At 39.8% G+C, this 27,871-nt stretch overlaps 1 protein-coding gene across 1 annotated transcript in view; it reads left to right on the top strand.

Moving 5' to 3' along the window:
• Window positions 1-27,871, top strand: part of ABCC8 (ATP-binding cassette, sub-family C (CFTR/MRP), member 8) — a gene marked incomplete at its 5' end in the record, with an annotated part of 72,939 nt that overhangs the window by 20,728 nt on the left and 24,340 nt on the right. Inside the window, 13 exons of the mRNA XM_010079066.1 lie at window positions 1,848-1,982; window positions 3,149-3,311; window positions 6,806-6,846; window positions 7,151-7,296; window positions 11,756-11,861; window positions 12,084-12,194; window positions 14,146-14,221; window positions 14,312-14,417; window positions 19,146-19,181; window positions 20,706-20,741; window positions 23,777-23,875; window positions 24,712-24,796; window positions 26,024-26,104. Of these exons, the coding sequence (XP_010077368.1) occupies window positions 1,848-1,982; window positions 3,149-3,311; window positions 6,806-6,846; window positions 7,151-7,296; window positions 11,756-11,861; window positions 12,084-12,194; window positions 14,146-14,221; window positions 14,312-14,417; window positions 19,146-19,181; window positions 20,706-20,741; window positions 23,777-23,875; window positions 24,712-24,796; window positions 26,024-26,104 (1,221 nt within the window). The remainder of the gene's footprint in view (window positions 1-1,847; window positions 1,983-3,148; window positions 3,312-6,805; window positions 6,847-7,150; window positions 7,297-11,755; window positions 11,862-12,083; window positions 12,195-14,145; window positions 14,222-14,311; window positions 14,418-19,145; window positions 19,182-20,705; window positions 20,742-23,776; window positions 23,876-24,711; window positions 24,797-26,023; window positions 26,105-27,871) is intronic.

Here is a 27,871-nt window from a genome sequence, read left to right on the forward strand (position 1 = left end):
TGGGGCCCTGCTACTGGGACCACCTGGTCCCATAATGTCCTTGACAATCAAGGAGTAGCGGGGGAAACCAGTAAAGCAGGGAGTCAGTGTTCCACATGGACCTTGTATTTTTGAACATCCCTTAACTGCTCAGTGCTTCCCTGTGTTTTGAGTGCCTAGAATGTCTGCCCATGAAGAAGCAGTTGGGAATGACTACCTTGATCTGTACAGACCAAGAGCATTTCATGTTTTGGAGGGGAGCTCTGCCAGGGTTGGCTGACAGAGACACGCATGTTTTGAATATTTCCTTTGGCTTGGTACACTTGGGGATTTCATGACTTCAGATGGAAGCAGATTGCTCACTTACTGGTCACTAAAAGATATTTTTTTTTTTTATTTATAATTTAACCTTTGCTCTTACTAGATTGGTGGTGTATATACAACAGGACTTGACTTTCCTGTTACTGCAAGTTTCCTAAGCAAATACTGCGACTCATTTTAAGAGTCATGTTTTAGTTTAGTTCATCTGCAGAGCATCAAAGGATTAAGAAAAAAAAAAAATCTGTGTTTTCTCTCTGTGTGCCTTAAATTCATACAAATCTCAAGATGAAAATGTGGAAACTAAGGACTCTCTTTCGTTATGGAAGTAATCAATTCCTGTAAATGTGTGGGAATGGATTAGGTGTATGACTACTGAGCTTTGAAATGATGGAAGATAATGTTTCTGTGAGGGTTATGAGAATATGCAAATATAGCAAGAGTAGCAGATAATGCTTTAAGGGAATTTCCAGGGTTTTTTTAAATTAAAATAAATTATGTATGAAATTAACTTTCTATCACTGTCTTCTGATTGATTTATCAGCTTATGCTGATAAGTACATAGAGTGTCAGTGCTCCAGATTGTTCAGGAGTCAGTCATTAGAACAGTGGGAATGAACGCTGGTAGCTTGTGTACTTTGTTTGCATTTATTCAGCTGCTTCCACCATCCCTTTCCATCCAGACTGTGGCTTTCTGTCTAGATTCATATTTATCCAAAGACAAACCTTTTTTTCTTAAACTGTTTCTCTAGCTTCTTTTTAACCGTCAGTGCCAGTTTGGTACTGTGCCTCCTTAAAACAGTTCCTTGCAAGTTTATGTTAGAGTTTATTTGAAGTGAAGGTTCTCAGTGATATGATTTATGATGTTCCTGTTTTTATGTACTGGTCAGCAATAATGCTGTGTTTTTAATAATATATTAATTTCTATAGTAAACAAAGAAGCACTTCTTCTTTGTGGAAGTCCCATGTGTTGTAGACTAGTGAGTTCTGATCGAACTGGGAGATGTAATTTCTCCTCCGGTGTAAAAATGCTTAAATGTCAAAGAAGAACAAAAAATTATAAGTCAAAGAAAATGCATGCGATGTCATCTGGCCAATGGGGAAAAAATATTTAATAGTGACTGTAATGGGAGTATCTCAATGTGTTACTAAGAAGTATTTTTAAATAACATTTCCATTTTATTTAAACATTTTTAATGAATGTATTTATTTTTAAATAAAGTTATTTAAAATAGCTGTGAGAGTTACATTATCGAAGATCTGCAAATCTGCACAACCTTCTACTGTTCGTAATGGGGAGTCCATGAAATGGAAACACATGGAATCCACAAGCTCGGGGGGGGACACTTGGTGGGTGTGCTTGGTCCTTGGGCAGAATATCCTGACTGACCAAACCCCACGGTGCCAGCAATGCAGCACATATGATGTCTGGGGGAAGGGTTACCTGCACTGCTACCACGCTGTCCAGTTACCCTGTGACTGGGCTTTGTGGTGAATACACAAAGTTAAGTTATCCCAAGCCTTCCCCTCACTTTCTTTTCTCCTAACAGATAATTGTAGGAGTTCTTCTGCTCTACTACCTTCTTGGAATCAGTGCCTTAATTGGAGCAGCGGTAATCATAGTCCTTGCACCTGTTCAGTACTTCGTAGCAACAAAACTCTCACAGGCCCAGAGAAGCACATTGGTAAGTGTCTGCAAACTCGTACATGATATAAATATCACTTCTGGTAATTATGCATTGGTCTGTGGTTAGAATTACAAAGCTAACCATGGACATTGACCAAGAACTGATTCTCAAACCTTGATAATGTTCAAGAATGTGAAAACATGATAAGCCTAAGCAGTAAAGATGCAGTTTTGGGGGTTTGTATTTTTCAACAAGTTTTTCCCTAAGAGCGAAAAAAATGTAAGATCTTTCTGAATTGCAAATGGCTTTGTGCAGTCAGATGGTGCACAAATAAATGAATTGTGCAGGGCAAGCTGTCCAAGGGGAAAGGAAGTAGGAATGCTGTATCCAAACTCCGACCCCAGATGCATCATAAATGTAGATATATATCAAAGTGATTTATTTCAATAAGCTGTGGACAGTCGTAACTCCCAGACATGCTCCTCAGCTGGGGAGCTTAGAGGTCTACTCAGTCACAAGCTGTTCCCTGGCCCTTTACTTGGCTTGTCTATAATTTGAATCACCTGCATCACTTCTGAGGAAGTTACCTTGGTTCATTGGAGTTACCGTGCCCAGCTGCTCTGAACCTTATCCCCACTTTCAGCAACTGTTGCACTGCCAAGGAAGCCATAGGAACCTCTAATGGAGCGAGGCAGCTTGCTGAAATCTCTTCTGCCACAAATCACGGGTGGTAATGAGAGTTATTTGTGCACTTTCCTGTGTGAAAAGTAATGCCTTCAGATCAGCAGTATGCACCCTTCTGGAAACGTAGGCAGCATTCATCCCTGTAGCATCCAAGCAGACAGTCAGCATCACCTAGAAATTCCTGCAGATGGGGGGAGCTCATTCTGTGCTAGAAATGTCTCTGCTGCGCATCATACTGCTGTACAAAGATCCTTGAGCTAGCCTGAAAACTGGAAGCAAGCAAAACTTCCAGTTACGCTTTACCCGGGAGTACAACTGTACAAGGTATATGATTTAGGAGTGCAAACCGATGGCCTTTTCACTTGGGCTGTAGCAAAGCTCACCTTCATGAAAAACAACAAAACATCTGAATGGACAGAACTAGGAGAGTATACCTAGCTGATGACAAGGGGCTGCATACAACTTTTGTGTGTCCTTATGTTTAGGGGACAGGTGCTTTAATTATACTCTTTAAGTAAATGTGCATGTAAATGTTGCAGGAGTACTCCAATGAGAGGCTGAAGAAGACAAATGAGATGCTTCGAGGCATTAAGCTCCTTAAACTCTATGCTTGGGAACACATCTTTCACAGCAGCGTAGAGGAAACCAGACAGAAAGAAATGACTAGCCTCAGGTCTTTTGCCCTTTATACCTCCATATCCAGTAAGTCAGTTCCTTCATTCTAATCCACTCTTCAGCTGAAGTGCTACTGCATTGTTAGCTACTAATGAGTTTACCAATTCTCTGTTGAGATTGTTTCATTTGCTTTAGGCTCTGATCCATACTCCTCACTTCCCATTTAGACAGATTTTCTGTTTAATTCTGTAGAATTTTCCGTGCATGGGAAGTATGTCTAAAAGAGAAAGGTAAGATTAATGCTTCATAGCATTAGTTTTTCTGGAGAAAAGTTTTTAAGGGATAAGTGTTTCACAGGCTACCTTCAGCCTGCAACATTCTGCTCTGTAACATAGCATTTGGGAAGAAGCCTTTGTTTTGTTTTTCCTCCTGCATTTTGCACAATACAGTGTATCTTAGTGTAATGTGACAGAAATTGTCTTTGCATTGAAGCTCCAACAGATGGTACTTGCACTTTCTTACTCAAAATTTGGATTTCTTATAAAAACAAGTGTTTCTTAAGAGCATTTCTATATCCTGGAAAAGAAAATAAGACGATGCTGGCAATTGCAACATTCCATATCTAGATTCTGATGTCTCTTATTATTTTCAAGCCGGTTCAAGACATTTATCATCCTTTCAAAAAGACCTAGGGCCGGCTGAACTTTGTAATTGAGGAGGTAATATTCAACACGTAAGTAATTGCTACTTTTTAGAGATAATTAGTCAAGTCATACTGAAGAGTGTGGTTTATGTAATCTGTAAGGTATTAATGAATTGGAAACTTTTAGTGATAAGTATTCACATGCCACAAGGTACCTGTGCAAATACCTTCTAGACTAAAAAGTAAGACTACTCCTTAGGGAAATAACTTGCAGTCTGCTTAGTATTATTTGATTTCGTTCACCCAAGAGACGTGCAGCTCACTTTCTTCCCTGCCAAATGCTCACATAGGTACTGCACTCAGAGGGAGGGATCCTGATCCCACTGAATCTAACTGACATTAAGTTGAGGTTTTCATTGTCTTCTGAGACAATAATTTCTCCCTGGGGATCCTGAGCTCTCTGGGCTTGGAGATGAGTTTCCATTTTGACATAATACAGAATTTAGCTGGAGTAGACTGTATGACCAGAAACTCCATCCTACACCCAGATCAACACAGATGGGCTCCCTGTCTTTGCACTGCTTCGTCTCGCATTAAAATCTATTTATAGTCAGAGCCCCAGGTTCAGCTGTGGGACTGAAGGAGCTGATCCTCGCAGTATTGTTTGTAACAGCTAGGAAAAGGTGAATTCATCCCCAGAGTACTGACTATTTGGTAGAGAAATAGTGACATAAATAAGAACCTGTATTATTATAAACAATTCTAAATATTTACTGATGCATCTTCAAATGTTCAGTGTTTGCATTTGCATTCTTGTTTGCATTACGTGTGATATTTTGTGTATGTAAGACACAGCAGATAATTTCTCAGCTGGCGTAAACCAGTGCAGCTTTGTTATGTGAATGTTGCATGTAATTTTGGCTTATAAAGGGTTCCTGTAGTTTCAGCCCAGTCACAGGGTAACTGGACAGCGTGGTAGCAGTGCAGCTAACCCTTCCCCCAGCCTTGCACCCCATCTTAAGCAGAAATTTTACTGATCTATACAAACTTGCGTTTTAGCAGACTATATAGGGAACATAAATAAAGGAGAACTTGCTGTTTTTCTTATCATAAGTATAAATAAAATGACAGGCATAATCAGCACAAAGCACGTTTGCTAATGTTATAGTGAATGTGTGATTTCATTTTTCAAGAAAGAAAGAAAAAGGCAGGAGATGACCAAGATTTTATGTATTATTGATCTAGAGAAAGGTAGACACTTCCCAGAACAATAAGAAATGAGATATTTTTTTAATATACTTTTTAAAATGCACAATGTTGAATAGACTCTGGGATACTCTTCTAAGTATACCTAGCTATTAACGTGAATGAAAGAATGTGGTTGGAGCTACTTAGATTCATGAGAAGAGATTTGCATTGGGTTACAGAAAATACACCTACAAGTTTCAGGGCAGTGTTGGCTAGACCACAAGAAAATTCCATTTCAAGACTGCATGGAAATTGGATCTCCTCTGCCTCGCCCCTGTGCCTGCATCCAGTTTGTATGTGCATGGAGTTGTTCTTGTGTACTGAAAGAGCAATTACAGAAATGAGTTCTTCATATAATTTTAATGAAATGTACCCACCAAAATCAAAGCTGGGTTGCAGAGTTGGTAGTGACACCTTTTGAGTTTTGACGGTGAGTTCTTTAACTGTAGCAGAGAAGATTCCTATGTAATTTTTTTCGTAGTGATTAGTAAGATTATGCTATGCTTGGTTTTACAGGATTTTGTATACACTACATATTCAGGAAAGACAGAAAAAGAAAGTAATTATTTTACTATTTCTGTGAATTTTTGCCTAATCTGTCAGAAGCAAAGTAACTTTCTCTCTATTGTTTACTTTATGAGTTAAAATTGAGCTAAGATCAAAACAAAAAGGTGAAGAGGGGACAGATGTGTGGGGTAGTTCTGGCTCTGACTCAAAGTCCCCGATGGATAACTAGTTGTTATTGAATTCCTTACTCATGTGCCTGTTCAACCTAAAAGAGATCCCTGTACAGAAATGGTATTTGCTTGGTTCTCTCCATCCAGCTGTTTAATGATTTCTGAATGCTATAGTATATGAGTTGCTGTAGGGGGTGAATCTGGGGCACCAAGACAGATGTTCAAGGTCAGGGAGGAAACCGGTTCATTGTTTGCATTTTAATAACCTGGGGCCCGCGGAAACAAAAGCCCTACCTCATTTAGGTACCATTAGAACCTGTATAGAGCTCCCAGGAGATTGACAAAGGAGCCAAGACTGACAAAGCAGGAGTAATGATGAGTAAATCCTTCATTAAGGATAAATTAAGTCAACAATACAGTGCAGGGCTGCTAATCTTTCCTTACTCTTTGAACTGCACCCTGAAACTTGAGGGGGCCTCAAAGCCCGTACCTCAGAAGCGGTGCCCCAGAAGTCAGTCACAACCTGATGTATGTGCCCCTGGCTCTGCCGGGAGGTGCTGCGCCGGCTGCGGAGGGGCAGAGCTGGGTATGCAGCTGCCATAGGGCAGGCCCAGCGCCATGGCCCGAGCAGCCTCTGCTGGGTCTCCTCTCCTCTCACTGTCAGGGATTCAGGTCTCCTGCCAGACCTTGTCCCAGCTCAGCCTTTCTGCCTGTCATGAGACAGACCTGCAGCATCCCTCGCCTGAACAGCATGTGAACCGATCACGGCTCAACACTGGTAAATCAGTCATCTTTTTCCAGATGTGCTGCTGGGTTCTGTCTGTTCTGATGACTTGAAGTGAAGAAAACCTTAGGCATTATTTAAAAATGTACTGATGTGTGTAGATATTTGCACATTTTTTCTGTCTTAAGCATAGAAAATACCATTGTAAACCAGTGCTAGTAATATTTTAACACTTAGCGTATCTGAATGGAAATTGTTTCTAAATGTTCTTATGTGTTTTCCTTCACAGTCTTTATGAATGCAGCAATACCAATTGCAGCTGTACTTATAGTAAGTATGGACTTTTCTAAGTCATGTTAATTACAGCTGCATTTTCAAGTCCAAGTGATGTGGAAATGAGGAAAGAGGAGGACAGGACACAAGCCTGCTACACATTTGCAGTTCCTCTGGGAGAGAATGGAAAGTGCCCACTTGTCATCTGTGACCAGAAGTAGCCTGGAGTATGCAGCATGTCCCCAAACTGTTAAGAGAGTATAAATTAAGATTTTGTAAATTAAATGCTTACAAAACACAAAGTCTTGTGCATTTCCTTCTTTATGACAAAATACTGATCATGATGTCTGTCTCTTTGTAGACGTTTGTGGTCCATGCTCATCTCACAAGAAAGGCTGACTTCTCCCCATCGGTGGCATTTGCCTCCATCTCCCTGTTTCATATTCTTGTGTCTCCACTGTTCCTGCTCTCCAGTGTGGTTAGATCCACTGTCAAAGCATTAGTAAGGTGAGAACTGTAAAATCAATACCTTTGCTGCAACCTCTCTGACTTCTGATAATGTATGTATTTCTCATTTTACAATTGTAAGTTTAAAAATAGTGTGGTGATGATTTATCTGTTGTTGTTGTAAATTTCTTCACAACTTTTTCTCTTGCATGGTTCCCTTGGTTCCTGCGTGTGGGCCAAGTTCTTTGCTGATACAATAGTCACAACCAATATTATGTTGTCCACCCCTAGTAATTTGTTGTGGAGAATGGGTTGAGCTATATTGGTACTGCATGCAATGTGTATGTGGTGACAAGAAAGGAAGTGAAAACTTACTGAAGATTTAGTTTTGTAAATCACACGCGTTTCCCTCCATCAAGCATATAGAAGGGAAAAAGGTAATCATGTGTTTCAGCAGGTATCTCTCAGACTGTGCTCAGCCTCCACCCTCTGCCTGAGAGTGGAGCGTTAGACTTACATAAACAAACAAACAAATAAAACCCCCCCATAAAAATCACTGTTAAGTGTGAGAGTAAGTTAGTGACTAAATGTCTAGTCCACACTTGATGAATTTTTGCTTTCTTATGGTTATGTTTCTCTGAGTGTTCAAAAACTGTAATAACAACTGGTAGAAATTGCTGTTTCACTGGGAGTTTTACTTTGAGTATCAACAGATTTGTGTAAAAACCTCCTAATGCTTTTCATTTGCAGCGTAACTGTACCTGACTGACAGGGGAAGAGGAGAGAGTTTGGGCTTCTTACTTTGTTAGGACCTCTTTGTGACCTCCGATATAGCTGTCTTAAGAGCTTGTCTCAACTATGGGACAGACACAGGACACCAGGCCTTGCTTAATTGCCTTTGTGTCGCTTTGGAGATGGAAGGAGACTACAGCAGGAGGCTGAGATTGTTCTCACTGTTTCAAAATTCCCTGACAGTGCAAAGTCACAGCTGTGTCCTTTCCTAAGAAGTGTGAAATCTGAGAGTGTCAGCGGCTGGCATGAAATGTTTTGCAGCCACTGTGGTGGTCCCTAGAGTCATGGCAAATTGTCATGCTGAGATTGCAGCCAGCAAAGTATCTGGGGTCCCTCACTGACACCGGTAATGGGCATTTATTTTGTCTCATTTCAGGATTTCTTTGTAAATTAATTGTGTGCCTGTTAGTGCTGCAGGAACAATTCTAAAGCAATTAGTATCAACCAAGTATTAATTGTTGCTAGCCGGGAGTTCTTCATGAGTTATTCTGTAGTTATCATTTTGTTATCAGGCTATTGCCCTGCCGCTTGTGGTGCTGACAGGAATCCCCCAGCTCAACCTCTGTGACAAAGTTGACATGATCTTTGTCTTCCTGGCTGCTGTGTCTCAGTGACCCAGGCAGTGTTCCAGAGCGCATCGCTCTGTAGCAGTACTCCAGATGTGTCTTCTGAGTACCCCGTCCTTCAGTGCAATGTTTTGGACGCATGTGCCAGATATTTTCCATCTATGCAAGCCCATTCTTGCTTGAATCGTTTGGTAAATGTGAAAAAGCGGACAGTTACTAGAATGCTGTGTTTGTGCCAGTTGAGCACTGGCTCCTTGCTATAACCGTGTCCTGCTGTTTGTTACACCTTCCTGCTAGTAAGCAGCTGATCAGTAGAATCAGGTAAAGGTAACCTAACTTGATAAAGTTGTACTTCAGCTTTATTTAGGCTGAGATATTCTAATTGGTTTTAGAGAGTGTACAAGACAGCTTCTCCTGTAGTGAGAGAAAGGAACTGAGTGAAGCGGAAGATGGTCCAGCAGTGAATCCAGCACGTAAAAGATATTAAAAAGGTGTTACTGGCTTTGCATCTCAGGCACTTCACAACCCCTGCTGTGTTGATATTGGCTACAGTCTCTGATGTAGAATGCTATCAATAATCAGTGCAATAATCTCTACAAATAGTAAACTCATTGGTATCTTTAATCATTACACCTGTGCGTGATTGCAAAGCATCCTCCTGGGTTGTCACTGACACTATCAGAACAACTCTGATTGATTCCAATGGTAAAACAGATTTAGAGCTTCTGTTCTACCTAGGGCTCCTGCAAATTTTCCAAGTTATGGAGCTAGGGTGTTTGCTTCTGAGAGGAGGAGCTGTTTAAAGTCTTCAGGAAGGTGAGAAAGTCTGTTGTCTCTTTGAAAATCTTTTTTAATATGTAGAGTGCTTGTGCCATTGCAAATTAAAACTGAGCAGCCACTTGATGTATTTCTTACATGTGAGGCCTTCAAGGACAAAGGGTTCAGTGTGCAATTTTCCATCAGCAAAGGTCAAGTAGCAAGAGCGGCATTATGTATCTTCCTGGGTTCAATATGAAACAGCATTTTCAGTCAGCTGTGTAAATAACCACGTTTTAATCAATACGTGTGTTCTGTGGCTTAAAAATAAGCTCCCCCCCTGGAGATATTGAAATACTAGTGAAAGTGCAATGTCAGTGAGAGCTCTGCAGAAAACATATGTTTTTGTTCTTTAAGAGTGTAGAACAGTTTGGCATCCTGAAATATGAGTTCCTGCTTCTAACAAAAGATTTTTCTCACTGCTGTACTGTGTTTCCTCAGTAATTGCCACAGGAGCAGCAGTTCCAGAATTAATCAGAGCACTGGGCAGAGGGCTTGCAGAGAGAAGTCTCGGCCCTTAGAGTACAGATACCTTGAGACACAACCAGAGAGCAGAGAGTAAAAATCAAACTATAGAATGGCTTAGGCGTCTTGTTTGGGTATGCATGGTTCAAGAATATTTTTGCTGCCTTCTCTTCCTCCCCCTCTAGACCCTGGAGCAGATACACAGGGGACTTCTCTATCTACTCTTTTTACCTTCAGAGCAATTATTCAAATGTCAGTGTAATTTTCCTATAGAGAATGCAGGTGCAGCTGCACACCAACTCGATATAGGCAGCATCTCAACCGTCATTTGGTCCATTTAAAGACATTCAAAATGTTCTTTTAAACATCTGGTTCACTGAACAAAAAAGATAAGATCATTCCTAGCCCTGTTTTCCAGAGCTTTGTGCAAATAGAGGTGAGGCTTCGAATTCCTTCCTTTGAGATAACAGACCTTCCCCCTGAGGAATTTTGGGCCAACATTGAGCCTCAATTATGTAGTAGTCCTCCTCTCCCATCCCAAATAGTTATTCTCCCCCTTGTCAGTTGCTTAGATTGTAGTACCTGCTCCAGCTAAATTCACCCCACTGTGTGTCTCTTAGTCCCCAGCTGCCACTAGCAAGTGGGCAGGTTGGCAGAAGAGCTGCAGAACCAGTTCTCTCTTAGGGAGTCCCCAGGTGGGTTGGCTCCGTACTTGCAGGACAAGTGCTGACTGTACAGGGAGCCTGCTGTAAGCAGTGCTGTACTGCCTTTGGCCAGGTGCTGTTTTGACACCAGTGGGGTATCTCATGAGGTTCTGGGAGGAAACTAAGTCTCCTTCTGAAGAAGAAATCCCTGGCAGTGCAGTGCAAAATAAATGCTGGGTTTTTATTTTTATTTTTTAAGATTTTCGTGCTAACAGATAGCCACCTATCACTATGCTACAGTGGCATCATTTGCCTGTTTTTCCACAATTAGCATAAGGCTAAATATTGAAATCAGTTTTTTCAGTCCTTGTCCATAAATTTATTTTTAGGAACTTACAGCCTTCTGGCACTTTATTGTTTTGGAGACTGACAGTTAACTTATTTCCAGCTATTTGAGGCCCTTTGATGTTGAGTTCATGATTCAATTGACTTCCTTTACAAATTTCATTTGCTGTCCCTGTGAGTAGATTAGACGTAAATTTTATAAAGTCAGGTACAGAGATAAAATTGATGTTGTGATCTGTTAAATGTCCTAATATAGGCACATTATCTCTTAGCTAATTAAATCTTGAGCAGCTTGTGAAGATTTTATGCCTTCTCAGTTGTTGCGGGTTGTCAGGATTCCTTTTGTAGCTCCTCTGTTGAACACTGTGCTGTTAAGGTATATTCTTTTTTCATGTTACCTTATACACTTCGTATGTATTTCATTATATCTGTTTGAATTTAGCTCACAGAGCACAGATTTCATCAGACTGCTAGTGTTCATAAGACTGTTCAGTAAAACTGACCGAGCAACACTTCAGTAATATAAATAACATGAATTTTACTTCAGCACATGGCTTCGAAAGGAGCTGCTGTTGTAGCTGGTCTGCATCCCACCAAATGCCTGAAAAAATCTGCTGTTTAATCTCTCTGGTGGTGTCAGAAAAGACAAGACTTGAGAAGCATCTGCACAAATGATTAAAATATTGTAGCTGTTAATAAGCAACTGGGTAGGTTTTGTCAGCTTCCTTGCAGTAACTTCTCATTGCACATTTTCATATGCCTGTACCAAAATGAAACCAAACAAGCTACACAGCAGACAGTTGTTGAAGTATTAAAAGGGATGCTTTGTAATAAACATTGCAGTGAACAAAAGTTTTGCATTCCAGGTTGAGATGTGATTGTTTTTTTCAGTGTGCAGAAACTGAGTGAATTCCTGTCAAGTGAGGAGATTGGAGAAGAGCATGATAAATCTTCAGAGCTAAGAAGTGCAGATAATCACAGCAAATACCAGGCGGTGGTGAGTAATGCTGTTTAATTGCAGGTGAAGTGGCTGGAGTAATTTGTACCCAGGATAAATTTTTCACTTTTCCACTTCCTACTGATTATTTCTTGCAATTGCAAAAACTCTTTTTTTAATACCCTGAACTGTATAGATCGTAACATGGTTGCTTGTGTTTAGGGTATTTTGCTGGTACTGCCTCCAATTACTGCTTATTTCTGTCCTTCTCATTTTGCACAGCCACTCAAAGTTGTTAACCGCAAGAGGCCTGCCAGGGAGGACTGGAACAATTACAGCTCTCACACAAGAAGACCCATTAACATCACAGAACCAGATGATTTTTGTGTAAAGGTGATATGAAGGTCACTCTAATAACACTTACTATGGCTCACTAATAGTCGCTTTTGTATTCAGATGGCAGTTTCAAATCCAGTAACCAGAATGTGATGTGTACTGTCAGACACTTGTGCTCATGTCAGAGATTAACCTCCACCTTTCTTTTCTGTCTTACATTTTAAGAATTGACTACTGACATCTGTGTTGTGATTAGCCTTGTATGTCCCTCTAGATTTCACTCAGCAATTTTCTGTTTAAATGTTTAAGTCATTAGCCCTGTTCTCATGACAAAAATTTCCAGCTTAGAACATAGAACAGCCCAGGCTGGAAGGAACCTTGAACGGTCATCTAGTCCAACCTTTTATGTATGACAGAGACTTTCTTCCATTTCTAATGCCTATACAGAAATATGGTATGAAGAAAATTGAAAATAATTTGTTTTAGACATTCTTAAAGTAATTTTGTCAAGGGTCTTCCCTTCCTCTTCTGCAGTTCCTAGCAGGCTTCAAGATGAAGTTAAAAACTAACCACCAAAGACCTCACTTCTTTGAACAAAAAATTAAAAATACCCATGCCACTTTGAAGACTGCTCATGATTTGCTGTAGAAATGGCTAGAAGTAATGAAACCCCTGATGGTTGTCATAGTGATGATGCTGTGTATTTAGGAGCTCTACTATTACATTTGCATTTCTGGCACAAGAGAATTAATAATTCAGTTTCATGGGACTAAGCAGAACAACTGGTAGTGCTCTCGGGTTTTTTTTAGAGACTGTCATGTGACCTGCTGCTTTGGTGCACAATCCTTCTTGAATAGACTTCCAGGAAAAAAAGAGGAATATTTGAGAGATGGTTTGAGGGGGTGGTGTTGGATCAAAAGACAGCCTGGAGTGACAACGAAGGAGTTTGTCAGAAAGGAGGGGCCAGAGCAGTAACCTCTGTAAGGACAGTATTTATAAGGTCTTGACTAGAAAGCCAGGACAGCTATAATCTTTGGCTCCATCTGCTGACATCATTGTCACCAGTGGCACCTGGGTCAGGGAACTTCTGCAGTTCCTGTCTATCTGCAGCTCGTTGCCCATGAAGGGGCATTTTTTGAGACAGGAACCTCTGGCTGCCTTCAGTAATCTGGGAGGAGGAACACTGCGCTTTCTTTTGCTCATTTTTTCGGGTTGTTTCCCAAGATAAGAATATCACTTTTTTTCTCCAGAGTAGGATAAAAGTGTCCCATTCCACTCTTTCAGATCAAAAAATGTTGTACTTTGCATTGCTGAAAGGCTTTGAAGGCTTCAGTGGCTCTGAAAAAGTGAAAGAAGAGGGTCCTGTATAAATGCAGGCTTTTTCCTTTTTCAGAGTATCCATGAAAATCTCGTCCATTTAAAGTCCTGAACAGGCTTTGTTTCTTGTTTTTAGTCTTTTTCAGTGAAAAGATTTCTGTATCTAGCAAAGGGTAGGATATCTGAGAATCATATCAGAAATACAAAGAAATATACCATAATAGGCAGCAGTATCTAATTTCTGTGGAAAGTTCTGCAAATCTGCTTGGACTTTGGGCCACGTGATTGCCATATATGCTGCAGTGTGTATAGAGTGACATGCAGTGCTCTGCAGAGAGCAAGCCATGCCCCTGTATATAGTGTAATTGTGTCATCATAATTTCACTTATTTCATGTGCTCACCTTACAAATAACAAAACGAAAGAAACCTTAAACAGCAACTTCTTTTTCCTCAGGAATTTTCCATAGTTTTCTAATTGTTGTGCTTGTTTGAAATCAGAGATTCTTGCACATCAGAATACAGGCCCTTACAAAACCAGTCACCTGCAAATCTGTTTCCTGCATTTAGCAAAGGCTAACTCTGCTCCTATGGTCAGTGTAATGAAAACAGAGGGAGTGTCTCTGATGTTGAAAAAAGAAGTTGGCTCTAAAGACGGTTTTTTGTTTCTTGTTTCTCTCCATCTTGGCATAGATCACAAACGGATTTTTCACTTGGACACCTGAAGGTCCTCCAGCATTGTCCAACATTGATATCCGAATCCCTCAAGGTACAAAAGGACATCACGTATACAGAATAAGATGTTTTTCCATGAGCATTTAGTAAATCAGAAGCTTACATGTACCTTTCCCTCTCACAGGTCAGCTAACAATGATTGTAGGACAGGTTGGCTGCGGTAAGTCATCTCTCTTGCTAGCCATACTTGGTGAGATGCAGAAGATCTCTGGGAACATATTCTGGAGCAGGTAGTGCTATTTAAAAATTAAAACTTGAGTTGAGTAGTAATGCAGAAAAAAGCCAAAATCCATCCTGGGAAGCTGTTTGTGGAGTCAGGGGGTTTGTAGGTGTACAGTCAAGATTAAAAACTTGCCCTAAGTGGTAGGAGAGCAGCACATCAGAAAGAACTCCCAGCCAGGGTCAAACAAGCCATCTGTTCTGTTAGTAGGAATGGGTAACGGTACTTGGGCATTCTGCACTCCAGCAACTTAACCTGAGTGAAATTGTTACTAATTTGGGATCAGAATTAGTTAGTTTGAAGTGTTGTCCTTCTACAGAATGGCATTTGCAGCTTTCAGTCCTGAGCTCATGTCTTTGAATGGAACCATAAAGAGGTGCTGGCTCACTAGGAGCAGTCCTTGTCTGTGCTTTTATATATGTCCTTCATCCCAGCGCTGGGCTAGTGCCTGAGAAATTGAAGGGTTTTTTTTATAAGTGGCAATGACCTCGGGGTACTCCCCCAGTGCATCCTGCCTGGTGTGACAACAGGGAGACTGTCACGTCCTTCCCTCCTTTCCCAGGGGGATGCAGCAGCTGCGCTCTGACAACCAGTTATGGAACATACTTGTGTCTAACTTTTGTACTGGCCATGAAGGGAGGGAAAAAATGCTACTGAATTCAACAGGTGTACTGTTAGGGCTTGGTGTCTTGGTCCTCAAACTAAATGACACGTGGTATAATACATTGTACCTCCTGTATGTGGTTTCCGGTAAATTATTGCCATCTCTAGTACACTGAGTGATCAATGTGTGTGAATATTTTGGCATGTTTATTTTACAGTACCAGACTTCCTAGCTATACAGACTACGCTTTGACTTTTGGGATACAATTATTTGTAGGTAAAGTTTGACAAATTGTGGAAGAACCTAGAGAAACACTTAATTTTATTTCCATCTGATTGGGAATGAAGGAATAGCAGTGCAACTGTAAGTCAAATCCACACACTCTGATGGACAGTGTCATTGTTACCCACTGAGTTCTGCACTGATTCTGTCAAACAATTCTCACTCATTCCTTGAGTGTTTGTAGAGAGATATTAATTTATATCCAGCCTTCATGTGTAAGCCAGTCACACAACTCGGAACTGAACATGCTTTAATAGTAATACCACAAGGAAGGAAGTTTCCCTATTTTATAGGTGGGGAAAATGAAACATAGGAAGGTGACCCTATTCAGCTGGTGAGGGAGACAAGAACAGAAGCCAAAGTTTCAAAATGTGGTGATTTATCCATTAAAACATACTTCCTAAGCAGAAAATCAGAGTATGGTGAGGAACCATACAGAATCCTTGCAGCCTTATTAGGTGGACTAATTTCATTTCAGCAAGGCTGTAATTTTTTATAGATGACATAATATGATTAAGAAGTGTAATTTGAATGTCTGATCCTAAACTAAAACAGATGACATGATGGTTCTGATCAGACTGTGTTTTTAAATAGCCCTTGTTTAGAAGTATGTGCTTCACAACAGTGTAAAGGTCAGAACTGGTTTTCGTGTCTTCTATATGTGCCAAAGTATCACAAGGTAAAATTCAGTTGTTATCACATTTGCTTTGCTATCTGTCAGATATGTATAAAGGGGCTGCTGGCTCAAACAATCTTAGCACTCTAAGTGCTGGCTGCACTGGGACAGATTATGTTTTGTCTCATCTTTCAGAGCTGCCACCATGTGCACTGGTCTATTCAGGATGATAGATGCAGGCAGAGCACACCTGTGTTTTAAAGCTATCAGATGAAAGCTCCCTTAATTTGATAAGAAAATACTAATGGCTGACCAGGTACATGCAACATTATCCCAGGTTCAAGGAAGAGTAGTGTTATCGAGTAATCACCAGAGCCTGTAGTCTTAGCTCAGCCAATAAAATGTGTCACCAAAATCAGTAAGGTCCTTGTTACAGCTCACTGTTTGGGATGAGATTAATGCTTGGCTTCAGTCATTCACGTTACAGAATAGTCTTGAATTATTTCATTCCAAATTTCCTTCCCCTTCCCTTCCTCCAAGGTCACAGCTATGAAGACGAAGGATACATCCTGCTGACATGTCAGTCAGTGCTCAGGAAATCTGGATTCTATTCCTGGCCCTTCCTTTGGTCTAATGGATAACCTTGCACAAGTCATTTCCCTCCTCTGTGCCTCCATGCTCTATTGATAAAACAGGATTTGCTGCATATCATCTTCATTTGCTTCCTATAAAAATTATTTGTTTCAAAACCTTAATAAGAGATTTAATTTATTCCTGGGCTAGGAATCGGCTAATCAGAAGTGAGCACTGGCTCATTTGTGATTTTATTTTGCTGTTTGTATTGCAGTGTGTTCCTGGAAGATCCATCTCAGATTACTGCCCCCTGTCCAAAGCAGGCTGAGAGCATCTCAGCATAACTATTTTATAATATGGTTAGAGATTAACAAAAATAGAGAAATCATTATTTGTATTCTGTACAGATGGTAAATAGAATTTGACTGGTTATTGAGTAAATAAATTACAGTATATGCCATGCTAATTTCTTCTGGGCAGTATCTCACTTTAAATAGTCCCAGTTCAAGTGCACTTTATTGTATAAGTCTTTTTGGAGTAAATTATATCAGAAAATTGACCTAAATGGGAAATAGTTGGCTGAAACAAAATTACATCAGTAATTTCTAAACAACATAGAAATACTCCCATGTGAATCTAGAGTCCCTATATGCGAAGGAAGTGCTACGTGTGTTAAGGCTGTTAACAGTGGATTTTCTTCTATTTGATGCGGGGTTGACTGTTTTCATCAAATGACAGTATTTTTAAAGTGGGGTTTTTTTGCCTAAAAAGTACATTGATTTTTATAAATATATGTTTACTGGAGTTTTCAGAAACATCTAGGTACTTGATTTAAATTGGAAATAGAGATCTGAAGGCTTGAAAATCTCAGTAGGCACATATTTGCATCTTTAGACATCCATATGCTTTGAAAAATTAGATCTAGACCTTATTATCAAACATACATTACTTTGACATTTCAACACTAGTAGGAGATAAATGCATTTTTAATTGCCAGGAATATGTGGGGAAAGGGGGAGAGGAGGGATGAAACAAAGTTGAGGTGGGGACAAAGTGGATTGAAAAGGCTGAGCTAAAAATCAAAATGAAGAATTAATTTTTTTCTGGCTACAGAAACAGAAGCACAGATGAGGGAATTGATCTCCCAATACATGCACACAGCACCTGTGGCTGTATAGCAAAGGAACACAGCCAGCTGAGGAAGTCAGGACATTGCTGTGCACTGCTGCACCTCATGTTACTCTCAGAAAATCATTCATGCCCTGTGAGCGTGACACTTCACCCTGGTTTCTGAGCAGAAACTGGAGCAGAGTTGCACATCTGCAGTGAGCACAGGTGAATTGTGCTTGCCAGGAGGGACCCTGGCTCATCTCTGCTTCTTCAGCTGCATTGATGGATTATATGAGCTGCACAGTTTTCTGCCTGTCTCACAGGCTGGTGTAGGAGAAGAGCACTGAGGAGAGGGGGTTGCTGGCATGCACAAATACTACATGCTGCAAATTGTCAGGGTGTTCCTTGGTAGAACGGATGCCTGGCCTTCAGGGTGGTCCATGAAGCAGGAACCCATGTTTGTTCAGGGTCCTTGTGTTGTGCATGCAAGGGCTGCAAAAGATATTTGCTGTTTCAGCCCTTTGGTAGTTTCTGTAAAGAACGTGTCACTAACAGGTTCACAGTTTCTTGCAGAAGGTGCCACTGAGTTCACACAGTCACTGAAGACCAGTGCAGTGTGCAGCAGCTGTGGAAAAGCTTTGTTCAGTACACTGACCTTTGGAATAAAGATACTAGTGGCTGGCTGGCTCTCTCAAGTTCTACAGTAAATTGAATTTAGATAAGGTCATTGCTTACTAGACGTGAACTTTTTGGAAGTGTCTCAAACCAGCCTTTTAAACTGCAGATAAAATTTTATTTCCCGGATATTTAGAAGCAAATGGTGTTAGCAGAAAGTTAATGATACCGTTCTCTTTAAAGCATGAAAAGCTTTGTTCCTCCTTGATTTTGTTTATAGCACTTGACACACAGATTTTTCATTCTTGTCAATTAAACTGACTTCAGCATCAGTAATAAGTATGGCCAGTCAGCATGTCAAAACAACTTCTGTCTGTGAACTCTGTGTCTTGCTATACCTTCAGAAACAGCGAAAACAAAACTTGTATGTCCCTCAGACCCACCCACGCTTATACAGGCACAGGCCCCAAGGACAGGGCTGACACAGAACACAGCATGCTGCAAGTCAACTGAAGGTGGGATTTGGGGTTCAAACTAACCCATTCTGTGCTGCAAAGGTGCAGTAACTGCTGTGGAAAAATACATTGTCAAAAGTATCAGTACATTTTCCCTGAGACTTTTTTTTTTTAATGGAACTGCATTCTTGTCATACTAGGACTTCTCAGTTCTGTTAGCACCTCCAGGACAGAGTGGAGGTGATTTTATTTGTTGAGTCAAATTAAATGTTTATAAGGGAAAAAAAACTGTCACCAAATTCTTTTTGACCACTAAAATCAAGTCAGTTTGCGCAGAAAGAACAGATGCTGCACTGCAGCTCTGTGATAAATAATGTTTGCAGTCTGTGCTCTAAGTGGAATTTAATAGGTTTTCTTTCTGGGGCAGATTGCCTATGCTTACTTAAGTAAACAATCTTTGCTTTCTATTCTATTTCTATGCAGCTGTTCTTCGGACAGTGAGACGGGGGAAGATGTCAGGTATGGTATTGTACGTGATTATTGGTCTTCCTGTTAAATCGATATCAAAACAAGGAACCAAGGGTTTCTAAAATCTGTGCTTAAGATTTTCAGAGTAATAATTCTGAAAATCAGTGAAATTTTCACTGCTTTAATTAGCTTAGGATACAATTTTTAAAACCACGTATGTGATTTACAAAAATAAGAGCTGTATTTCCTTTATGAAGACATTGTCTTTTGGCCATTTTGAAAATCATATCCTAACTTTCCTACATGTCTTTGAAAATCCCTTTCCTAAAGTCTGAATGAGATTATTCCCTAATGCTACACTTTAAAAAATAGTATCAAGTATTGCTTTAAAGGTTTCATTTATTAAAGCAAATTCTCCCGTTTACCCCTCTCTTCATTTTTTACTTTCTGTCACAAGTTTATTTTCTTGCCTAGCATTCTTCAGGCACACACAAACTGAGAGGTGAGGGGAGCAGCAAATTCATCCATCTGTTGGCAAGGGATCCTTGCACTGAAATTATTTTTACCTGGTTAATGTGTCTCAGCTTGGATTTTGGGAACATCCACCAAATCAACTGAGAGTAAAGCTTTCTGACGTGGTTGTCATTTTTGGTTGTCATTTTAGCATGGCACACAAACATCCAGTGTCACTTTTACAAGGTTTATGAACCCTATCCCTGCTGAAGTCAGTGAGAGCTTTGTTACTGAAATCGGCAGAAGAAAAATGTCATGCGATGTCCCTTTTCTTGACTTATGCTAAACTGTGTGTCTTCTACTGACCAGAATATTTTCTTGGCTCTGTGATGCACCAGCTATTCTCCTGCCCTTTCTTTAGGTTTATCAGCCTCTTCTCTCCCATTTACCTTATTTCTCAGACTTGTTACCTGGTTGTTTTACTGAGTCCTGCAAAACTTCTGCTCCCGTCTGTGCATAGTATAAGAGGGAGTTCCATGTATCTAACAACTAAGTCTCATGCTAAAAGATACTTGGGAATCTCACAGTGCTTTCTGTATATGAGAGACTGCCGTTTCTGGGCCAAGTTAAAGAGAAACCATTTGAACCCATTATGATACAAAAGAAATATGATCAGAATTAGACATTCACATGTTTGAAACTGTTATGGGGATGGACAGCAGTGAGATAATATGCATAGCAGTATGGGAAGCGTATTAAAAAGTAGAAAGAATATTAGACAGAGTTATGTTGGTTAAACGCTGTAGGAATATGTCTGGTGGTTTTGTTGCACTAGCATCCTGGATAACATTTTTGAGCTCTTGAACATTTGCTCATAGGTGTTGAGTACTTTCTACAAGGTTGTTTAGTGCTTCTCAAAACTGAAGCTTTAATCATACCTTTTTCAGGTCAATGTCACATAGTACAGAATTTTAGCATACTTAAAAGTTTCATTTCTGTTATGCAGTCATTTGGCTGTATTTTTAATTATAGTATAGGGATAGTACTTTAAGGTATTATCTGCATTGTCAAAAATAATTGAATTTAAAAAAAACCCAAAACTGTTGTGTTTGTTTTCTGCAGCCCAGAGAGAGAATCTCCTGTTGACACAGAATTCAGGTACAGCACTTGAAAAACTAATGGGAACCTCCAAAGGTCCCTCCCAACCTCAGCCATTCTGTGAGTCTGTGAACATTCTTCAGAAGTGTCTGCACTTCATGAGTTGTCCCTCTGTAGGAGGGAAATAAGTTGTTGATGTGTCCAGCTACTGCGAGTTCTAGAGGTGAAAGCAAGCAAGTGACCCTTGCAGTTTAATAACAGCAAAAAAAGTATGCTTCTGAATATTTAGGTCTGGCAATTATCAGAATGTCCTATTACATACCATCAGGCAGAAAATAATGGAAGTGTGGTTTTTTTGTTAATGCAGTAATTTTATAGGACAGGATAGTACACATTCCTCTCATCTGGAGAACATTGAATTTAGAGTTGTTGACTGATACCAGAAACTAATGAATTGTGCAAAATAATCAAGATGAAGCCATAGCAATCCAAAACACCCAGGAAAGGCTTTGCAATGGATTATTTCCTCTTCCATTAGAATCATAACTCCATTGCATTTTAAGTGCATCTATTTTCTTTTAAAAATCGCCAGCATTTCAGACTTGGTAGGTTTATTAAGGCACTGAGATTCATATATGAATGTACTTTAACTAGTCTTATTTTCAGTGATTTGAATGTGTGCTGAGCCTGCTGGACTTAACAAAATGAAATGTGAAGATAGATTAATAACTTTAAACAAACAATCTTGACAATGTTTTTTCTGATCCTAAATTAATGAACAGGCTTGATCCTATTATTAGCCAAAGCACATAGTCTCCAGGGAGCTCAGGGAAGGTTTTCCGTACTTATTGTAAGTTGGATTTTGCTGTCTGCCTCTTTGTGCTATGGTTAGTCTATCTTCTGTTATGAAAGGAAAAAAGTACACTCCATTGATGAAAATGCATGCTTGTTTATGCAGTCTGGGAGTAGGAGGCAATTACTTCCACCCGCAGAATTGAAGTCCCTGTAAGTCTTTGTCTGCTAAGCTATTTGCTTGCATTCAGTTCAGGGCAGGCTTTCAGAGAAAGTGTTGAATACTCTGTTTCAGAATATTTTGTTCTCTGGATTTTTGGCCACAAGCTTCTCTGTTTCAGTAAAAGTTTTGTTCGATGCCTCTTTATTGTAAGAAGGACTGTAGACACACAATAGATTTCTCATACGATTGAGCACTTGCAAGCTTTTTGCTTATATCAAAACATGTTCTACCCTGTATGCCATCCTAGTGTCAATTTGCAATTAAGATTAATTTAGAGGGGTTTACTAAATTCTAAGTCCGTAATGAATTTTGGCAAGCTCATTGCTTATTCCCAAGTTCCTTGCAGTAATTAATTCTCACTGATGGCCTGAAAGCAGAACGTAAGCCAAACGTGAATGGTGTTCCCAGGCATTGTGCTGGTTCTTAGCATGGAGTGCATCTTACCGGCAGTGTCTGTACCTCCACTGAACAAAAGAACAGTTTTTACAAAAGTCGTAAAAACATTTTCCTCAGAACTTTGCTACTATTTTTCAAAAAATATATTAGAAGTAATGTTTCAATCACACTGAGAATTAAGAACAGCAAGGCACTGTTTCAAGCAATGAAATGAATGCTCAGAGCAAGTTTTTCTCAATCATTGGGATGAAAATTTCATACTAATTGAAAAAATGCTTCCCTCTTGAGGCAGAACTGAATGCTCTTTGAATTAGATTTTGGGACTGCCAACTGGGCTGCCTAGAGGATTTTTTTTCTGTATTTTTTCTTTTTTTTTTTTTTTTGTTTCTGTTTCATTTTCCAATAAAGAGAATTCATAAAACATAATTAAATTCTAATGAGCCATCAGATATTTGAACTTGGAAGCACATTAGCAGGGTAGAGTAACTGTGTGTTCTTTCAGGTCATGAAGGACAATTGGATCCTATAATCACTTCCAAGCAAGCTTCGTGAAAGCCTGAAAAAATGAGCAGGGCAAGTGACCTTAACTCCTGATAAAAAAAGATAAAGTGCCTGGTGTATTTTGGCAGCTCATGGTTTGAATTGCATTCAGGTCCAGCTAGAAAGAGGCTGCTGTAATGGCTGTCTAGCAGACAAAGGCTACCTCTGGATCAGAGGTCCTGTCTTTTTGTTGGATTATCTGATACAGCTGGAAAGAAAACAGATATACTTTTAGGCATATAATCCCTCTTTTGGCCATTTTCTGGAGAAACAGTGATATGCCAATGAGTTTTACAATAGTATCAGTTGCTCTAATAAAAAATGTTGCCTCTCTCCCAGCTCTGTCTTACTGAGGTCCTTAACACACAACAGCCAACAAACGCACTACTACTTCACTACTAGGCAGATACTTTTATTTTTAAATAGTAATAACAATAATCCCTATGAAATAAAATATGCATGGTGAGATCCTGTTGACCGTACCTGATAAGTTCTGCCTTCTGATGGTACATTATGGGGGCAATTCCACAGGGGGAAATTTAGCAAATATTTTTTGTCTGTGTTTCTTTTCTTGGCTTTATAGACATAGAAAGACTTTACCCACGGCTATCCATTTACTTTACGACTCAAGTTCTCTTCTTAGAATGGGGAAAATGTGTTGGAGGCAGAGGGAATTGCCTTTCTGCATGTGTGGAGTTATTTTTTTTAAACACCTTAAAAATATCTTTTTTAGAATGTCCCTCCTGAAATATGCTGCCTAACTAGTGATCTGCTATACATCTTTTAATTAGTCTATCAAAACAGAGCTGGGATTCAGTCTTTGGTAATTTTCTTCCTGCCGTCTGCACTGCTCAAGAGAGAGCTTTACTGAGCTGGCCTCTCCAAAACCCACCTCAGAGCAGAAAAAGAAGGAACAAACTGAAATGCAGTTAGGTGAACAATTTCAGTATTCTGTTGGAAGTTTAGCATCTTATTTCTTTCCTTGATGTGAGAGCTGTTGATTGACCTAAAGAAAAGAAATGAAAGACTGTTTTTGAAGAGTTAATACCAGTTTCTTCCTTGACAAGAAAATGGTTTCTAAAAATGCCTACTGTACTGGTAAGCTGGGAACTCTGTTGGGTTTTGGTTTGTTTTTTTTTTCCAGGAAAAGAGGCTCAGTAGCATACGCATCGCAGAAGCCTTGGTTGCTCAATGCCACAGTGGAAGAGAATATCACATTTGAAAGCCCTTTTAACAAACAGAGGTAATGGGTTCCAGCACTGTTACATGCTTTACTCCCCTTTTCCCTAAGTAGTGGAGTTGCGTCGGCCTCAGTTCACGCTCAAGTAACAGACCACACCTGTCTGAATATGACAAAAGACCTTAAGTTCTGCGCGGTCCTCCTTTGACCATGTTTTTTCTGAAGGATGCAAGGAGCAGAGTTCAGTCTCACTTGAACTCGAGTGTAGAAGTGTTCTCATTCCCAAGAACTGTGTTTGTTTAGCATGCAGTATTCTCTTCTATACACCTAGTTGACTAGTTTAACTGTCTTAGAAGGGCATTAGCTGTTTGGGAATGGGAATATTGTTTATTACAATTTCAGTGTTTGGTACAGTGTGAAGGATTAACGGGCTGCCTTTTTATTCTGTATAAATGCTCACCAAACGTTCTAAAATATTTAAAAGTTAATTGTTGGTATTCTGTCCCACTGCCCTTAAAAGAAGTGGTTGGTTATGTATTCATATCCTATATACATTTTTTTCTCGTCCTTGGATACTGAAACAAGCAACAAAGACCCTGGGCATGAAAAAAGTGAAATGCTAAACAGTAACAACATACTGTGGAAGAAGCTGTTCTTGTTTTGCCTGGTTTTAACTCTTAAATATTTTTAATTGGGAAGCTGACCTAAGATGCTTTTTCTTGGCTGAAATACTTGCCTGTGATTGAAAGGGATCCCATTAGAAAAATTAGTGGCTAACAAATGCATTTTCCACTGTGTGATTTTTCCAGCTGGTTAATTTTTGTTCCTCTGCAGATAGGAAATGTGCTTCTTTAGCAGTACCTGTGTGGATTTTGCATTACCTTTTTTTGTTTCCTCAGGTACAAAGCAGTAATTGATGCTTGTTCCCTCCAGCCTGATATTGACATTCTTCCTCACAGAGACCAAACCCAGATTGGAGAGAGGGTCAGTCAACAGCTACAGACTTCTATTTTTGTTTTAAATATATAGAGGGGGTTTTATTATTTTGTTGTGTTCTTAAAATCTTGCTGGTTATTTGGCAACAAAGGTAATCTCTTAGTTAAGTGTAGGTCTGGGTCATTAGTCTGAAAGCTTATTGCTCAGTAAACATGGAAACACTGTCATTTATGTGAGATGCAATGATTTAAATGTGCAGCTATCAGAATGTTTGACTAATTCTGTGGCCACTATCTCAGATATCCTGACTTCACAGTGCATTTTTTGGTTTCTTTAGGAGTAACATAAAAATAAATAATTCACTGATTTTTAGAGCCCCTTCATTTAGAAAAGGGCAGTTGTTTAATCAATGGCAAATGAAGCTTTATCACATCAGGGAAGATTAGGGGGTGACAAGAAAGGAAATAGAAGTCACAAATTTGTAAACAATTTACTCTGACATACTGGCACTGTCACAAACAAAACAAAAAACCCAAACCCCCTCAAAACCCCAACAAACCATGCTGCACAAGGATACCTTTGAAGATACATTTCTGTGCCTAATCTCCTCACTGGCTACCATGTTATTTTTAAATGGATTAGTTCCTAACCCAATTCATTTTGTAGCCAAACAAATGGTTTTTGACAGGAGGGAAGTAGAGGGGAGGGAGAAGGTGGGGTAGCATCTTTTGGCAGTAGGACTGGCTTGTTAGAGCTGAAGGTGTTTGTGGAACTGCAGGTGGATCGCAGAAGGATAAGTAACTTAGAGCAGGGTGGTAGCAGGGGACTAAGGGCCAAAAACAAGTACAGGTAATGTTCACCTCAGTATGGTCTGACCTCCCAGCTACCAGTTACTGATTACAGTATATAGTGGAGCTGATACAGTGTAACAGCATAGAGTTAAAAAATAATAGCTAAAAAAACAGGACACAGACTCGTAAGGCTAACCTTTGAGTAGAAGTCTAGTTCTGTCTGCAGAATATCTGTGCCACCTACACCATTATGTCACCACAAGCCGTTAAACATTTCCTATTCCTCTGGTATGTATGGAGTACAGCTCTGGCTTTTCTAACAATTTGTGGACTGTGTCCCAGCTGAATTGCAGGCCCACGCTTTTGAAAAATTTCTCTGGGTTTCTTTGTACAGAAAGTCTTTCGTGGATAATACAATCAAAATATGAATATTCAATTGATATTTTTATAACTGTCTGATTGTTTTTCTTCTGCTTATTTCCAGGGCATTAATCTGTCTGGAGGGCAGCGCCAACGTATCAGTGTGGCAAGGGCACTTTACCAGCAGACAAATGTTGTGTTCCTGGTGAGTAGGTGCCATTATGTTTATGCTGCAAACAGAAGCAGGAGATGCGAGCATTTAGACTATTTCATGGGTAACACACATAGAACACTGGGCTTCACTGAGCTAAGCCCAATGTGCACTGTTTATTTTATATCCATTTTTAGCTAGCCTGCAGGTAAGAACCATTTTGTAAATGCTGCAGACAGATAGGTATTAGGATATAAATTGAAATGCTGATGCTTGCCCTCCCAGTCTATTGAAATTTCTTTCTGAGCCTTGTGTTTTGTACTTAGAAATTTAAGTCTCGGATGTATTCATAAAATTCCCAAGCTGTCTCAGGCCTAAAATTAATGTTGTCCTGTGTCTGGGGTGTTTCCTTTCTGGAACAAACTAATCTGTCTTCCCACTCTGAACTGCTTGTTGTATATCCTGTCCCAGCTTCAACAGAAGTGCTATGGAAAAGGCAGTGAGAGCAGGCTCTAAAAACTTAATAGATGGGAAAATGGATGCATCCTGCACGCTTGTTAGTGGTGAGCTTGCTGGCTTTCCAATTTAGGACTTCCTCCTTAAGTTCAGTTTTCAAGGAGCTTTGAATCCAGCTGTTATGACAGCCAGACATGAGTCACATGGGATTAGAAAAGCTGTGCACACATTCAGGGAGGTTACTTAGACCTCTAAAGTCTGGGAGGTTACTTAGACCTTTCTCTGTAATTAGGCTGGTCAGTATGTGTTTGCTTTGTGTGCGGGGCATTTCCAGGCACTGACCAGAATGCAGGACAGCAGAGAGCAGTTGGGCCAGGTGCTGCAATTCAGCAGATCCAGTACTGGGCTGTAACTTGGTTTTGTCCTTTTGTGCAGGACGCTCACTAATCTCCTAATAGCAGCAGGTTCTCATGTGGTTTGCTAATGTAAAAGCACCAACTAAGAAACTCTCTTCCAGTTACTAATCTTTCAAAAATAAACAGGAATCCTATATATTAGTATTTGCAAGCACTGAATTCTTTTAAGACTGATTTTGTAAACAAATGCTTATGAAACTTTGTTCTCACGAGTGTGCACCTCATATTCAGTAACCTTTCATATTCCCTAAACTTTTGCAGATCTGAAAAAAAGGTCGTGATAATTCATTACATATTTTATTCTTAATTACATTCATTCATTTGGCGTGTTTTGTCACATGTCAGACTAGTCCTGTAGCTGAACCGATTTTTTTCAGGTATCTTGTAATCAATGCATCATTATAATCATATATGGTGAGTGCTGCCTTAACGAACAGCCTCTCCTGGCTCCACAGTGCAATGTCATGTTCTGTGGACTGGCATTTGCAGCTTGCAGAAGTGCAGCATTGCATACGAGGTGGCTGTGCACAAACTCAGCTCAGAATGATGTTCAGGTCGGTGCCAGAGCTGAAGAGCACAGCAGTAAAGCTGAACACATAGGTCCATGCTTAGTGAAAATAGAGCACACAAGTTTTTCCGGATAAATTCTGTATCACAGGTCTGTGTTTGTGTTGCAAACATACTTTTTAATTGCACTATGTTATGATGCTCTGATTTATTAGAGCTTAAGTGGTCATATTTATCTTACTGTTGATTTCAGCTATTTTTGGTTTTGTAGATACATGAAAGCAACAACACTAAAGTATGTAATGCAGTCAAAATAGAAATTGTTGCAAAATCGAAGGGAATAAAAATTCAAGGTCATTTTCTAACACACTCATCTTTTTGCTTATCTCTCTCCCTAACTAATTGATGGCAATTATGTCACTCAGCGAAATCTGAATTAATT

Source organism: Pterocles gutturalis, unplaced genomic scaffold (assembly GCF_000699245.1).
Source record: "Pterocles gutturalis isolate BGI_N339 unplaced genomic scaffold, ASM69924v1 scaffold8081, whole genome shotgun sequence".
NCBI lineage: Eukaryota > Metazoa > Chordata > Aves > Pterocliformes > Pteroclidae > Pterocles > Pterocles gutturalis.